This window comes from Protopterus annectens, chromosome 17.part0 (assembly GCF_019279795.1).
Source record: "Protopterus annectens isolate FY-2018-M chromosome 17.part0, PAN1.0, whole genome shotgun sequence".
Classification (NCBI taxonomy): Eukaryota; Metazoa; Chordata; order Ceratodontiformes; family Protopteridae; genus Protopterus; species Protopterus annectens.
This window is the reverse complement of record NC_056751.1, coordinates 539,984,892-540,001,927: the sequence shown is the minus strand read 5'-3', so window position 1 is coordinate 540,001,927 and position 17,036 is coordinate 539,984,892. Positions and strand designations below refer to the sequence as shown.

General features: G+C 36.0%; 1 protein-coding gene across 1 annotated transcript in view; it reads left to right on the top strand.

Moving 5' to 3' along the window:
- Positions 1–17,036, top strand: part of LOC122791368 (mucin-6-like) — a 451,712-nt gene that overhangs the window by 244,425 nt on the left and 190,251 nt on the right. Inside the window, exon 5 of the mRNA XM_044059083.1 lies at positions 12,471–12,512. Within this exon, the coding sequence (XP_043915018.1) occupies positions 12,482–12,512 (31 nt within the window). The 5' untranslated portion in view covers positions 12,471–12,481. The remainder of the gene's footprint in view (positions 1–12,470; positions 12,513–17,036) is intronic.

Below are 17,036 nucleotides of genomic sequence, written 5' to 3'. Positions count from 1 at the left end.
AGGTTTGAAAATAACTGGTTTATTCCACAAACAAAACCACCGTAATGTTAAGTGCTTTCACTCAGTCAATACAGAGCTTCCTCAGAACAAAGAATACAGTCATGTCCCCTGTTAAAATACCACCGGGTAGTCATGTGACTCCCGTTTACCCCAATAAAACCTTTGCGTTTCTTTAAAATTATACAATAAGTAAAAAATTCATTAATGTAAAAACTACTATAACTCAGTACAAAACCATATAATACAGTGTATAACATCTTATTTATAAAATACTGTACTAAATTAGTTCTATTTAAATAAATGCAAAAATATACTCAAATTTCCAGTTTTGTTGTCATATATCAAAAAACCTTAATTACAATTCTTACAATATATTAAATCTAAAAATCACCTTTGTAGAAATACAAACCATGCCAAAATGTTAAAAAGTCTCGATATTAAAAAATTATAAACAGGCCGCCCTCAGTTTTGAAACACTCCTTATGCTTATATTGTCATTCAAGCTAGGGGCTCTACCCGCATCCAGCCTCAGTTGCCAAAGCAACTCTTTGTACTCCAATCTTGATTCCCAGTTGCCTCCCCTAAGGTCTGGAACCACTTGCTCTAACGCCATAAATTTAACTTCCATTTTTTCACGAACCTGAGAATGTTTAAAAAAAGCATTCGTGTCCTTGGCCTTGGACACATCATACATGTGTTCATACACGCTTTTTTCAATTGCCTCTCTGTATTGCCAACATAAAAACTGTTACATGTGATGCAAATTCCCAAGTAAATAACCCCTTTGGTCGCACAATTAAAATATTTGTTAGATCTAAATTTGTATTTTCTTGAGGGTATAAATACTGTGCCTTGATTCATCATAAAATTACAATGTTGGCATGCCCCACACTTGTATGTACCAACTTTTAATTTGCCTATACTAGATTTTAATGTGGTACTCCTTTCCAATAATTCCTTCAAATTAATGTCTCTCTTCCTCACATTTGGAATGTAACTTCTGATCTCATCGTTTAAGGTCAATTCAGGCCAATGTTTCAAAATAATTTGTTCAACTTCATTGGATGTGGATGAAAAAGTGTGTATAAAATTGCTTTTGAATTCACCTATTTTTTGTTCTACATTCCCATTGTTCACTTTCCCTGTCCCCAACAAGGGAAAATGTTTTAACTTTCTGTTCTCAATCACTTCTGATGTCATACTATCAATAAGTTTCCTAGGGTACCCTTTCTCCTCAAACAGTGCCCCAATGATCTTAACCTCATCCAAGAAAACGTCTGTCATACTAGTCACCCTCGAGGCCCTGATCATTTGGCCCTTCACAATACCCTTTTTTGAAAGAAAGGATGTCCACTGTTGAAGTGCGAATAAGAATTTGAAAATGTGCTTTTTCTAAAAGCTTAGATTGAAAACACTGGTTATTGTAATCCTTATATAAAGTGACATCCAAATAATTCAACTGATGTTGATCAATGTATGTAAAACCTAAAAACTCAGTGCTACTATTAATGTAACCCAAAAATTCATCCAACATATCTCTAGAACTGTTCCATAAAAGACAAATGTCATCAAGATATCTAGTGTAATACATAATATATTGAGACCATTTAGTCCGTAGTACAAATTTCTTCTCTCAATAATATAAAACACAGTTAGCATATAACGGGGCACAATGAGCCCCCATAGCCATTCCTTTCTTTTGTTGATAAAATTCACCATTGAAGTAAATAAAATTGTTGTTTAAAACTGTTTCCGTAAACTCAAGTGTTAAATTAATAGTGTTGTTATCAAGACCAGATTCGGACACTAGTACATCACTAAACCATTCGAGCCCAGTCTTGTGTGGAATACTAGGAAACAATTCTATTATGTCAGTGGTAACCTTCAAGATGTCATTCCCAAATTTCTCTTGGTCCATACCTTTTAAAAAATCCCAAGAGTCTTTGTTTATATGTGGAATGGATTCTACAAACTTCTTAACAGTAAAATCAACATATTTAGCCAGTGGCTCCGTGACACTCCCTGCCCCCTGATACTATTGGTCTGAACTTAATTGGATCAATACCCTTGTGAGTCTTTGGTATTCCAAAAATCACAGGAATCTTGGGTTTTTCAACATGCAAGTAATTATATAATCTTTCATCAATACTACCTTGCAATAAATGGTCATATAAATAGTACCCTATCTTTGCATATGCTATGTTGATCTCATTCAGGGATACTACCCCCGTATTGGTCTGAATCTTGTAACAAATTGTGTCAATGTGTCTCATAATCCACAGAGAACATTAAAACCACCCACCCCTTGTCCGGTTTCATCACTCTGCATTTCTCTTGGTTTAAAAATTCTATCAATTTCTTTTCATTCTCATTAAAATTGTCAGAGTGTTTGCAATTCATTTTCTTTTCACATGTCCGTATATCTCTCTCTAATAATTCTTCGAAAACTTTAAGGGATGAATGGGGGGGGCGGGTTGAATGCCCTTTTCCTAGCTAATTCTTGATTGATGTGGGACTGCCCTTTGAAAAAAATGTTTAAATTTAACTGCCTAATGAAACGTTTTAAATCTATCAAGGTATTAGCTGCTATTCCTGGGCGAGAGGGGACAAAATGAAACCCTTTAGAAAAACGTTCAAAATATTCATCTGTGGGTGGTAAATCAGTAAAGTTAAAAATAATAAAGTTCCCTTGCCTCAAAATCACTTGTTTGTTCACCATAATTCCTGTATTATTAAGGTCAACTACCTCATTTGAAAAATCATAATCCATTAATTTAAGGGGCGATTCCACCCTCTGTTCGGGTGTCTCCCTCCCCTCCCCCCCAGGATACTGAAAATCCTTAAAGGACTGTTTCCTTTCTTTTTCAGCCAGTCTTTCACTTCTTCTCAAAGCTGGCTGCCCAGTACCTTGATCATTATAATTATTGTTGTGAAATTCATTTGTTCTGTCCAAAAAAGCATTGTCAGTTTTGTTGGACAAAGAAAAATGCTTGGGAACCGGATATTCCCTAGCTTCCTTGTATTCAAGCAGGTCCCTCTCTAACTTTCTAATTTTCCTGTTAACAACCTTAGTACAAAATTGATCAATCTCATGAAATACATTATCATAGTTCCTTTTCACACTGGTAAACATACTGTCATTTAATACTTTGTGGTGTACAGTGTTAAGGTCTGTTAATAAAATGTCAGCCTTATTCTCGTAGTCCCGAATCATTAAATTCAAAACCTCAGTCCCAGTTTTGTTAAACACCTCACAAAGCTGCTGATACAGTAAAGTTCCCGGCTGGACATTGTTCAGAAATTTAAACACCCGAAGTCCTTTGGGGACCCGGTTGACTTGCACACATTCTTTTAAATAGTCTATCTCCAATTGGTTTGATTTAAAGGCATACAATTTGTCTTTAAAATTGTTAAAATTATCATCCAAGTTACTATCAAGGTTGCTCAAAGTACCTTCATTGAAATGGAAATGTTTAGTAGTCCAAGAGTCGAAATTAAAAGAATTCGAATTGTTGTCCGTTCGGACCCTTTGTGTACTTCGATTCACTGCAGACCTCGTGGGTGATGAATTAAACTGTCCGGTACCCTGTAACGAATTCTTCGGTACACCATCATTCGTAGCATTAGGAGGATCCGACGTCATGCACATGTTGTTGGTAGCCAGGTAACAGTGAACTAGTTTCATAATTCCGTTCCCAAATTGTATCTGTTAGTTGAGAAAGAAGAGCAAGGACTTGCTTAAATTCACCCCGTGTTACGGGTGAATTATCAGAAGGATTCAAATTGTCCTTCAAAACAGTAGGTGTCTCTAAAAACCTGTCTGAATCCGCTCCTTCAGCCATGGAAAGGAGTACCACATTAAAATCTAGTATAGACAAATTAAAAGTTGGTACATAAAAGTGTGGGGCATGCCAACAGTGTAATTTTATGATGAATCAAGGCACAGTATTTTTATCCTCAAGAAAATACAAATTTAGATCCAACAAATATTTTAATTGTGCGACCAAAGGGGTTATTTACTTGGGAATTTGCATCACATGTAACAGTTTTTATGTTGGCAAAACGGAGAGGCAATTGAAAAAAGAGTGTATGAACACATGTATGATGTGTCCAAGGCCAAGGACACTAACGCTTTTTTTTAAACATTCTCAGGTTTGCGAAAAAATGGAAGTTAAATTTATGATGTTAGAACAAGTGGTTCCAGACCTTAGGGGAGGCAACTGGGAATCAAGATTGGAGTACAAAGAGTTGCTTTGGCAACTGAGGCTGGACGCGGGTAGAGCCCCTGGTTTGAATGACAACATAAGCATTAGGAGTGTTTTAAAACTAAGGACGGCCCGTTTATAATTTTTTAATATAGAGACTTTTTAACATTTTGGCATAGTTTGTATTTCTACAAAGGTGATTTTTAGATTTAATATATTGTAAGAATAGTAGTTAAGGTTTTTTGCTATATGACAACAAAACTGGAAATTTGAGTATATTTTTGCATTTATTTAAATAGAACTCATTTAATACAGTATTTTATAAATAAGATGTTATACACTGTATTATATGGTTTTGTACTGAGTTATAGTGGTTTTCACATTAATGAATTTTTGACTTGTATAATTTTAAAGAAACGCAAAGGTTTTATTGGGGTAAATGGGAGTCACATGACTACCCGGTGGTATTTTAACAGGGGACATGACTGTATTCTTTGTTCTGAGGAAGCTCTGTATTGACTGAGTGAAAGCACTTAACATTATGGTGGTTTTGTTTGTGGATTAAACCAGTTATTTTCAAACCTGTTGCTGTCTCTGCAACTTTTCACAGCGCCACATTTAGCTGAATCTGTTGTCCTGTTTGCTGTGGGCTTTGAATTTGTTCTTGGTTCATGGTTCATTTGAACATTTCGTAGGTAAAAAAAGCAGAAAAACACCTAGACCTAGCACAGAAACCAAAAAGGAATGCAGATTATAAAAATGCTTCAGGTGAATAGCTTTAACTTCAGATAAAGAGTGCAAACAACACACACAACTGGTTTAAATGTTAAGATAAGTGCTGTTTGAAATGCAGTTTAAATGTACTTCTCTGGATTCAAAATGTACTTCAAATGATTTATTATCAAACTTCAGCTTTCAACCAACCCAAGATGGAGATAGTAGACTGCTTGTATGATGTAAAATACAAAGGGGGCTGGGTTAATTACCACAGCCTTTATGAGATAAAAGGGGGAAGGATGACAGAGAAGCATCTGTATAATTTCTTATGTATCAAAACTACAGAAATGTCTTGTTAAGTTAGCAGTGACCATTAAGAGAAGAGGGTTCTAGGAAGATAAGTTTTATAACATAGTAAACTAATGCATAAGGATAACCATATCAACAGCTGTGTGAGCATTTTGACTTAAGCAAACTCTTCAGTGTGTGAGGATTGAAGGTATGAATACCAATAAAGTGTGAAATGATAAAAATTATGGTTAGATGATAGGGCAAAGTAAAAGAAGAAAGTGAAGTTTGAGAAGCTACAGATACATGCAAGAGAAAAATCCCTGCAATAGTCCTTCTACCGCCATTCATAGAGTGGGGGGTGGGGGTATTTGCAGAGTGTTTCCAGAATACCTCAGTGCAGCACTTAAAGTGTGGTGTAAGTAAGCTTAACTGTTCCATCCTTCTTTATTACAACCACAAGAACATTCATAGGTTTTTATTTTGCGTTTTCAGAAACTCGATTATATGTTCTCCACAATATGAATTTTGAGTTTCCAAAAACTCAGTGAAGTAAAATAGTGAAGTAAAATAAGCCCTGCACTCTAAGGGGGTGGGGGGGTTGCATCCTTTGGATGTGATGTTAAGATGAAGCCCTATCTTTCTGTGTTAATGGTAGGTGTTGTGTGATCTTTTACATCCACCTGAGCTATCAAAAAGAGTAGGGGGGATGTTCCGCAATACCCTGGCCAAATTTCCCTTAGTAGTATAAATACGCTAAGGGTGTACCGTGAAAAGATGCTACTAGCCTACTCGGACTAACCTGGTCAACAAAGGATATTTAAATTAAAAACATTTCAGAAGTAAAGAATAAAATAGTATGCACATTGATAGTTTTGAGCAATTTTATGGTAAGTGGATGAGGGAGACAAGTAATGGGACACCAGAAATTCTGCAGGAAGGAGAGTTTGGTCCATTCCCCTCCCTAAGGCCCCATTTGACCATGATCCACTTCTGGGTTTTAGATTTTGCTTTTTGTTGTTGCTTTAGTGATTGTTGAGGGTAGGTGTTGCAATTTGACGGCTTGTGGGGTCATTGAGGCATGGAAAGGTTTCTCTAAGTGCCTCAGGATAAGAAGGCCTGTGTGTGTGGTGAGCAGTGTGTGTGAAGGATGTAATGTGTGTGTTTTTTGACCACAGTGTAAGTGAGATTTTTGCCTCCAAGGAAGTTATGCATGTACATATCTTGCATACTGTCGTAGTTTCTTTAAGGATTTAAGGTTGTCTGAGTACATAAGACAATTGCTACAGTATCTAAGGATGCCCATATCTACCAAACTGGCCACAGAGACATTAGGAAATTGCAAATCTATGTTGTCAGAACTTGTATTAAGGTTGGTCTATTATGGTTTAGGTCTCAGTTTTACTGGGGTCATCTGAGTGATGTCTAGAGTGAAGGCTAGATGTTAGATAGTGCTATGATTGTACTGCTGTTTGATACTCTTAACTAGCTGTCGTAAGCTTAACTCCATGCAAAGATTTTCTGTGTTACTGGTTAAAGGCCTAAGTACAGTTTTATAGGTTTGCTTCTGTACAGGGTACTGCTAACCACCACTGAGCAGTGAACAACTCTGCACAAATAAGCCTTTATAGTAGAAAGAAAAAAAACTAATAACTAACTCCCTTGCCCTCTGCTCAGTAAATGACTACACTTTAAGCTCCATGGAGTGTCTCCCAACTCAGAGAATCCATGTAAGCACCTTCTGCCATAAATGGATAATTCTGCAACTTTGTAATGTAAAAGCACAGCAAAAGTAGCTCTCAAGTATACATTAACACCAACTAAGTCCCTAAAAAGCCCTCTGACTGATGAAACAATCTCACTTTAAGCCACCTTGTGTGTTTCCCAAACTGGACTGACCAGGCTACTTTATTCCTATCTGGTAGTACTGGAATAGCAGTCTCAGTCTTCTTAATGTAAAAACAATATTTGGTTATCCAGAAGTGAAAAGGTACCAACTATCTGCACGTAATTGTCACTTGAAGCCCCCTTACGTGGTTCTGAACTCAGATAGACCAGGCCAACCTTTCTACTCTCACTAGAATTGCACTCCCAGTCTTTTTAATGTAAAAGCACACTTTAGTTAGCCAAAAGTAAAAAGGTATCAGAAATGAATCAAATAACTAGCTATGAGTAATTCTCACTTTAAGCCTCCCCGTGCATTTTCCAACTAAGACTGACCAGGCTACTTTACTACTGCCACTGGAATGGCAGTCCTAGTCTTCTTAATGTAACAGCACACTCTGGTTAGCCAAAAGTGAAAATGTACCTACAGGCTGCAGTAAGTAATTGCCATGTTAAGCCTCCTTGTGCGTTTCCAACTCAGACAAACTAGGTTACCATTTTACTCCCACTAGAAATGCAGTCCTAGTCTACTTAATGTAAAAGCACACTTTAGTTAGCTACAAATGAGAAGGTCCAACAAAAAAGTAGAAACGAACCAGGCAGTAACCAAAAAGGTTGCACGGACTGTTTATTGTAGTAAGCGCTTTCGGTCGAGGTAATCCCCCAACCTTCATCAGACATACACGAAATAACAACCATAATCCCTTCTTTTAACATATGGCTTAATGAGATTATCATTTTCATTAATTGAATAATTCATTATTTATACTTAAAGAGCCCAGCTATAAATATGCTATGTAAAATAAATGCAAGAAGGCTGTAGTTTTTCCCAACAAAACAACAGAATAAATAAAACCATGAATATTGTACATATAAATGAATATTTATATAAAATACATATAAGCCATAATTTAACTATAAGTTAATGTAAAAATATATGAATATATTAGTTCATAATAAAATGGCATCACATTAAATTAAAACATTGAATTGATTGAGAATAATAAATTGTCAACCCTACACTATAATGTCATATTTTACTCCAATGTTAAAATTCATTTTTAGCAGCATTTGAACAATATAAATAAAACAAAATAACACAAACTTACACCAAACAAGAAAAAGAGAAGGTACCAGAGACAAGTCTAACACCTAGTTACAAGTAACTGTGAGGCAACTCAAAAGCAGGCAAGCCAGCACTGAGGAACATACACACTTTAAGAAATGACTTTTTTGTATACTTCCAGTTAATCTTGTGGCATCCAAAACTTTTTTGGCTCTGGATTCTTTAACTAAGTGACTTACCAGCTAATAATAGGAAGTATTAAAAAAAGCAAGGAGTTATTAAAAAAATGAAGCTATGATTGTTAGTCTAGGATGTCCTGCAGTTGTGAAATTAATCTTAGTTTGTCACTTATTCATATTTTCAAATTTATGTTCATAATTCATCACTGAACGACCTACATGTTATTGAGGTATATGGTATGAGACACAAATGTGAGACACAGGACAATTCACTGTCAGTGCTGGCTTATATCACATTATACTGGAAATATTGTTAGTTGTTTGCTAGTAATTATGAGAATAAGGAATATTTCCATATGTACTTAATAATTTAAAAAGCAATTGACAAACTGTTGCATGACATTAAGCAAAATCATAGATGTTATTGAAGAAAACGATCTTTGATATTTCACTCTGTTACATATCTTGAGAAGATACTCAATATTATTTGTTTTGCTAATGATACAGTTAAGCATGTGCTTTCATATTTCTGTAAATATTTCAATAAACACACACTTATAGAGAAATCTCTTGTCATGTGAAAGCTTATGTCTGGTTAACAAAAATGTTCTAGTATATGACTAGGTTGTACAATTTTCAAGATATGAACATTTGTTTGTGACAGTTTACCACAGATATAATTTGGGGTTTATGTACATTATAAAATATTGCAGTATTTATGGAAAAGACTATGAATGCACAGACTATTATCATTGCAAAGAATACTTCTTACTGATAAGATTGCTATTTTTACAGTTGTAATAGCTTTTATTGTTCACAAAATGTTTACATTTGTTTATATTATGCTTTTTAAGTTTATTTTTGTAAATGCTCTGGAATGCAAGATGTATGTAGGCTGCTAGACATGTGACATTCTACACCACATAGGTGTTAATGAGTTAAGGCAATTTCAGAGTCCACTAAATGTCTAAGGGGAGGGCCTTCCCAGTTTCTTATGTTAGTAATCAGTAAGGTGAACAAAGGAGATAAAGCTAGGAAGAGCTTTTAGGGACAGCTATACAGAAGATCAGACTGAGAAGAGTTTTGAATGCTAGATAAAGAAGGGGCAGGCAACTCAAAAGCCTCCAAGTGTGAAAGCATGACAACAATAGGGAGAGAAGGAGGTAAAAAAAAGCAGAACAAGACCTAGACCCAGCACAGAAACCAAAAAGCAATGCAGATTATAAAAATGATTCAAGTGAATAGCTTTAACTTCAGAAAAAGAGCACAAAAACACACAGGAGTGTTTAAATGTTAAGATAAGTGCTGTTAGAAATGTGGTTTAAATGTATTTCTCTGGATTCAAAATGTACTTCAAATGATTTGTTATCAAACTTCAACTTTCAAGCAACCCAAGACAGAGATGGCAGACTGCTTGTGTGATGTAATATACCAAGGGGGCTGGGTTAATTACCACAGTCTTTGTGGGATAAAAGGGAGAAGGATGACAGAGAAGAACCTGTAAATTTTCTTATGTATCAAAACTGTAGAAATGTCTTGTCATGTTAGCAGTGCCCAGTAAGAGAAGAGGGTTCTAGGAAGAGAAGTGTTATAAACAGTGTTATGCAGAGTAAACTAATGCATAAGAATAACCATATCAACGGCTGTGTGAGGGTTTTGATTTAAATAAACTTTTCAGTGTGTGAGGATTGAACGTATGAATACCACTACAGTGTGAAATGATAAGATTTATGGTTAGATGATAGGACAAAGTAAAAGAAGAAAGTGAAGTATGAGAAGCTACAGACACATGCAAAAGAAAAATCCCTTCAATAGTCCTTCAACCGCCATTCACAGAGTGTGTGGGGGGTATTTGCAGAGTGTTTCTAGAATACCTCAGTGCAGTACTTTAGGTGTGGTGTAAATAAGCTTAACTGTTTCATCCTACTTTATTACAACCACAAGAAAATTCATAGGATAAAAAGTACACTTGTAGCTGCCAAAGGTGTATAAGATATGAACCAAACAATACATAAAAAAAACAAAAACACCACCATGAACGGTTAATGGTCCAATCAACTATAAACCAATGAAGATGGTCGAGAGCAAACACTCCTCCTTTTCATCCAATGGTGTGTCTCCTATTCTTTAATATAGACCATGGAGAAGGCGTTGGCTTCACACTGACCTTTGATTGGATGGAGGTTAAATGGATGTAAAGGAGGAATCCCCACCTTTCGATTAGTTTCATTGGTTCACAGCTGATTGGATCCTAGATAAGGTGTTGTTTCTCTACTAACTTTTGATTGGATGGAAATGGTTTTAATTGAATATTCCCCTATCTTACTATACGAGCTGAAGAAGGATATTTCCAAAAGCATTTATCGTTAAGAAAAACAAGGGACTCTATTTTACTTTGTTTTATTAGTTTATGTTCTACGTTTTATTAAAGGATTTAACCGTTCGTGGTGGTGTTTTTGCTGTTTTATGTATTACAAGAACATTCATAGGTTTTTAGTCCTAAAAGAATAGATACGATAAAAAAATTCAGCATAGATTTGTAAAAGGCTCTCAATTCATAGATTCTCAGTGTTAGTAGTAGATGAGCTAAGATTATCCTAGTATAGGAGGTTACAAGCACAGATTATTGCAGCATAAGTGAATAATTCAGGTGGACACTGATGTCTGCCCTGATGTTGTTGTGCCACAGTGAACAGTTTACTGAATGACACTGAGGTCAATCCCTTATTGCTTGTACTTTGCAATTACTGTGATATACAGTACATGTAAAACAATCCTTAGAAATAACAGAAGAGTGTTGAGTGGTGACCAGATGGGCAATTTGTCCTAAAGTTAAATGCAGATTACCTACTTAGAAAGTTGTTATAAAAGAGAGAATTAAGAAATAAGAAAGCCAGTATAAAGAGATGTGTCCATCCCATACATATTACCACACTAGAAACATAGAGGAAAGCGTGCTTCATATTTATTTACAGTTAGCAGTAGGGAGAACCTAATTCACATAACAATTAAAGTTATCTGGTAAAAGGCTAGGTTCAGATACATTGCTGAGTTACAGGCATTACAGAATAGCACTCAACCCATCTGATAGGAGGCCACAGGGTATGCGTTTGATTGGTAAACCAGATATATCTGTGCACATGCAGTCCTGTTTATTTTGCCACCTGCTGTCATGGTCTACTTTACTAAATCAATCCTACCAGTTTGCATAAAATAATTCAATCATTTTATCATTTAATATGCCAAGAGAGAGGTAAGCAGGCTTATGGTCACATTTCCGTAAACTCTATGGATTCTTTGCCATTGCCATTGCTTGAAGTCAGGGTTGTCGGACAATGCACCCAGGACTTAGCTGATCTTTAAAAAGTCTTAGTCAAATTTATTTATGCTCAGGTTCATTTGAGAAGAAAATATAGATACTGTAATTTAGCTATGTAGCTTTCTGAAAGAAGTACATAAAATGCTCATCTATGTATTTACTAATCAGCTGATATCTTTATTTGTCTATTTTGTGGTCAAAAGGCACTCAGAGTCTTTCTTGGCACTTGGAAAGTACAAGACAGTGAAATTAATGCTAGATAGGATTCTAGTGTATTATAGTACATACCTTTATACCCACACTCATAGGCACAGGCTACACACACACACACACACACACACACACACACACACACACACACACACACACACACACACGCACACACACACACACACATACACATATGCCTGTAGAGCAGGTACTGCCAACAATTTAGGGACTCAACAGTTCAGAATCTGCATGTCATATGGATCTGTGAGGAAACCAGACCCCTTTTTGAAAACTCATGTAAAGTAGGAACACAAAGATTCTGCATAGAAGGCTTCCCATGATACATTAATACATTTAAGAATTTCTGTAAAATGTGCAACATGGTGATAACAGTTCAAGCTAGAATAAATGCCTTGTATAAATCTTAATGTCATTCATAACCTTATTCAAAGCAGGCTATTCTCATTCAATTTTCATTCTGTTTACATGAAATTATTCACTTTAAACACACCTCTTGCAATGTTTCTTCTGTTTGTCTATATAAAGGAAGATCTAAGCATGTGAGTTTAAATTCATCTCCTTTGTTTATTGTTTTCCTACAGTTACATCTTTTATGCCTTCACTTGAAACATCTTCTTTTGCATGTAAGTATGACATTTCTCCTATGTATCATATATGTACAGTTACTAAAATATAAAGTCATAGGCTCCTAGCTGCTCATTATGTTCATTTTATACAGGTTCAATTCATTTTATATGATGATAGATTCAAAGTAGTGTTCTTATCTTGTACACCTATCATAGAAGTAATACATAAAGTTTTAGGCTGAGACTGTGTACACCTGCACACTCCATGTACACCTAACTAAAGGGGCTTATTTATTGGCTTTACAATAGATCTAGCTAGGTGAAGCACAATAGTATATGTTATGGCTTTTGTGAGCCGTCTTTTTTGGGAGTGCTAGGGATGCTCAAACCTCATTAGCAGTGCTAAAGTGAGTGTCCTGAGAAGTGCATACTATTCCCAATGGAGAGATGAACGTAACAATTAACCACTCATCATTGTCTTTGAAATACAATGTATCTATTACTGAGCTAACTTATTACACACATGGGAAGAAAAGCCTTGTAGCCAGTGTTTGGATCAGTAAAGATAACAGTGTTACTGCTAGGAATGTGCAGCAAATGTTTGAAATATATGCTGAGAAAGAATTACATGTGAAAGATTATAAACTAAATGTCAGTACCACATAGTCTGCACTCTGTCACTGTTCAGTGAATAAGTTAGTGAAATGCATGATATTTTTGGAAGGAAAGAAACTACGAAATGTACTTGATTCAGGCAGTCTGGTCACTTTAGCTAAAAGTCCATATGTATGCAAGCATATGCTTAATAATCACTATATGATAGCGGTAATACATGTTGACATAGACAAAGAACTTGAATATCCCATTGCATCTTAGGAAAATGAATAAATTCTGGAGTAGTTGTACTTCACCTAACCCAAGCTGCTATTAGTGGGAAGAATTGTCCCCAGTTGAAAGGTCTGCAATAGTTATGATAAGAAGACAAGAATAATAGTGATTTACAGAAGAAATATGCACTTAATGATGAAGAAACAAAGCAACTAAGTGCAGTATTGCCTTAGAATGCAAATGTGGGTATGGGACTGAACCATGCTTCCAAAAACGCTTGTAAATATCATATTGAAACAAATTAAAAGAAGCTTCCTAGCAAACTGATAAGAAAACTACCATATTGTGTGATTAAATGATAAAAATACCCCAACGGAAATCCTGACATATACATGTACCAGAATGCACCAATGTATTAACATAGTCAAAGATTCCACTGTTAATACTTAGACGAATGCAGTGGATGGTGCTGAGTTAGGTACAAAGCAGCCACTAGCCCAAAACTGTGGAGGAGTGCAAGTACAAACCTGAAATACTAGTCATGCAAGTGAAACTTCATATAGTTAAGTAGAGATAGGCAGTAAAGCATGATTGTATAAAGAAAAGGAATACACATGCCTTATGGCAGAAAAGCAGAGCTAATAGAAAGAATGGAGTGACACAGCATAATATTACAGCCTGACAATGTTGAAAAGCATGAAACACAGCTGACTAGAGGTACTAAAGAGAAGGGATTTCTTACTAAATGGCTGTAATTCAAAGAAATAAAGTTTGAAAAATTAAAAACTATACAACTTGAGAGGAGAATTCTAAACTTTTCATCATTCCAAAACACAAAATCCTAAAAGTGAGGAATTCTAATTAGCTGATGAGTATTGGCATAGAGAAATAAACCAATAAGAAAGATGCCAGTAGTAAAGGAAAGCTAAAAATGTAATGCTCTTCTCTTTCCTTTTAAAATTCTGTCAAATGCCCAAATATGATATTTTAGATTCCCATAACACCATACCCACAGTCACAAAATAAAAGTACAGCAGCAGGTTGGGCTTCATTGCATACTTTTACATTATATCCAGAATAATGTTTTGTCATGACACCACCCAAGCAGTTCTGCTGTGGACTGGGTCTGTGTTATCACAGTGTACGGACTTGATACATTTATGTATGTACCAAAATGATAGATTTGGATGATCATTGCCACATACTGTAATACATCCACCCACTCTTCTCCAAACAGATTTTTACCTTTGTATAAACCTAAAGAGTACTCAGAACCTTAGTGTTACCTGATTATTTGTATAACACAAGCACACTTCTACCCCTGCTTAGATTCCTATTCCCACTAGAGAGTTATAAGATTATATTTACTAGTGTATCTGTATTAGAAAGATAGCATTTGCACAGTACTCATAGTGGTCTAACTCAACTTGGAAATAGCAAGAACACTAGAGCATTATCCAAATATGTGAGGGAGTTGAGTTGGTCAAAGATTCAAGAGCAGCTGAAAAAGGATGAATAAGGATGCTGCTGCTGTGAGAATTTCACACTATTATATCATATTATGATGCAACAGAGTAGGATATAACTTTCATTTGTATAAAATATGTTCTAATTTATAGTCCCGTTGACTTACAGGTAGGGGCCCCAATGTGATAGTTTGAGGTGACAGATATACTGAACAGCTGTAGAGTAGTAAATGAGGAAGCTATGATTTGTTTTCAGAACACAGTGACACTGTACCTACCTGTCAATGCATGGGTTACTTATGGCCTTTGTAATACTTTGTTAGAGGCCTTTTAGCATGCAATCTACCGTGTCATTCTGCTGTCAACTAAGCTATCATCAACACGGATCCATCTTTCTTCATATAGATGGATGGGGTGTCCAGTTCCTAAAACCCACTTCTTTTCAAGTTCAAACACCAGAATTTTGATCTGAAGTAGGATCATGCTGCATTTTCTTACGGAATTCCCTGTGTAATGCAAACATTGTAAAAATGTTAATTTCTCAGAAATCTTGAATTTAATTTTAACTATAAATTCATTTTATCTAATGCTTTTTTGTTTGCTACATCATCTAATCTTCCTGTGCCTTAACTTCCAACTTTTGCCTGTTTACCTCATAATTCTGTTCTTAAGACCTCATTTTCTGAATTATTTTTCTTATGCCATGTTTCTGTTGTGTTTTATTTTTAACTGTATGTGCAATGTCTTCAACCATTATCTTGTAACTATTACTGTATGGTTTCCTTCATTTTAGATTAGTGGATTATTATGAGACCAATTATCTGATTTATTCTTTTATAAAAGGATGACTTTTTTAAGCTGTGACAGATTTGAAGGAGATTAACTTGAATCTCCAAGGGAATCTTCATCGTCTGTGACTGTAGTTGGAGTAGAGACTCTTGTAGTGCCTCATCTAGAAGGGAATTCTTATGCTAAGAGAGTGATTCCAGGAAGGAAGGATTATCTCCGACTGCCTAGAAAAAGATGTAGAAGATTTGTGCAGTCGCTGGCCTGGAGAGGAATGCTCTTGGTGAGAAAGGGTTTAAATGGAGCCTGCAACAAATTCATCTCAGCTGGACCAGTAGTTGCCTCTATATCAGTATTTTTTACTTGAACAGTGGAGTAAGCTGTACATGGCCATTTTGTAGTGGTGAGGTTATCCCTGGGATTCAGAATGGATTACTTGGAGTGGTATAGCATACCAAGAGTGGCCAGCCATTTGCAGTAACACTTTCAGATTCAGAGATATGCCTTCTGTGGGCACTTTACATTATCAGAAGAATAACCACAGTGGACTGACTTCCTGGCCTGGCTTCAGAATAATGAGGCATTCTGGGGAATCAGCTAATACTAATTAGCTATGTACTGTTCCATAGAAATGGCTGCAGTTAATTATTTATGCTGAGTGAGTCGGGGAATCACTCAGCTGCATAAAAATCTGCAGTTTCATGTGATAATTGACATCACCAAAATGATAGTACAATGGGAGACAGCACATTGCAGGTAAGTTTAATTATGTACAGTGGAGAGATTGTTGTGGGGTGTGTGTGTGTGTGTGTGTGTGTGTGTGTGTGTGTGTGTGTGTGTGTGTGTGTGTGTGTGTGTATTAATGTCTCAGTGTGTGTGAAAGTGAATGGGGGGTGCCTGTGCCAATGAAATGCATAGTCTTCCAGTGGTAATTACCTCTGTAAAGTGCTTGTTGCACTGGTGGTAACTAGTGGTGATTCAGAGACATGCAAATTAGCTGATAATGAGATCCTCATTGTGGCTAAAGCTGTCTCTGAATAGCATTTTATGTGATCACATGAACTGACCTACCTGACGTGGGAAGTTTACACAAGCTTTAGGGATTCCTTCTAAATTGCATGTTATATTTTTCATGTGCTTTACAAACTTGGATAAAGCAATATGTGTGAGAAGTGACTTTACAATATTGGCATAATGGAACATCAAGACTGAGATGGTCAAGACCCCCTGCACCCCCCACACCCCTTGCTAATTATATATACCAACTCTGAATTTGCACTGTAGTGGGAAAAGGACAAATTCACAGATCCCCATTATGCCACAATCTCAGCATAATCTCATAGCAGCATGGACATTAAGGCATATCCCAGATGACTGGAGAATAAGCATTCAATGCCTGTCTACAAGAACAGAAAGGACATTCACAACTTTGGGCATTACACAGGTATAAAACTCCTTTCAAACTGCACTTACGTTCTGGAGAGGACGACTGATAAATGAC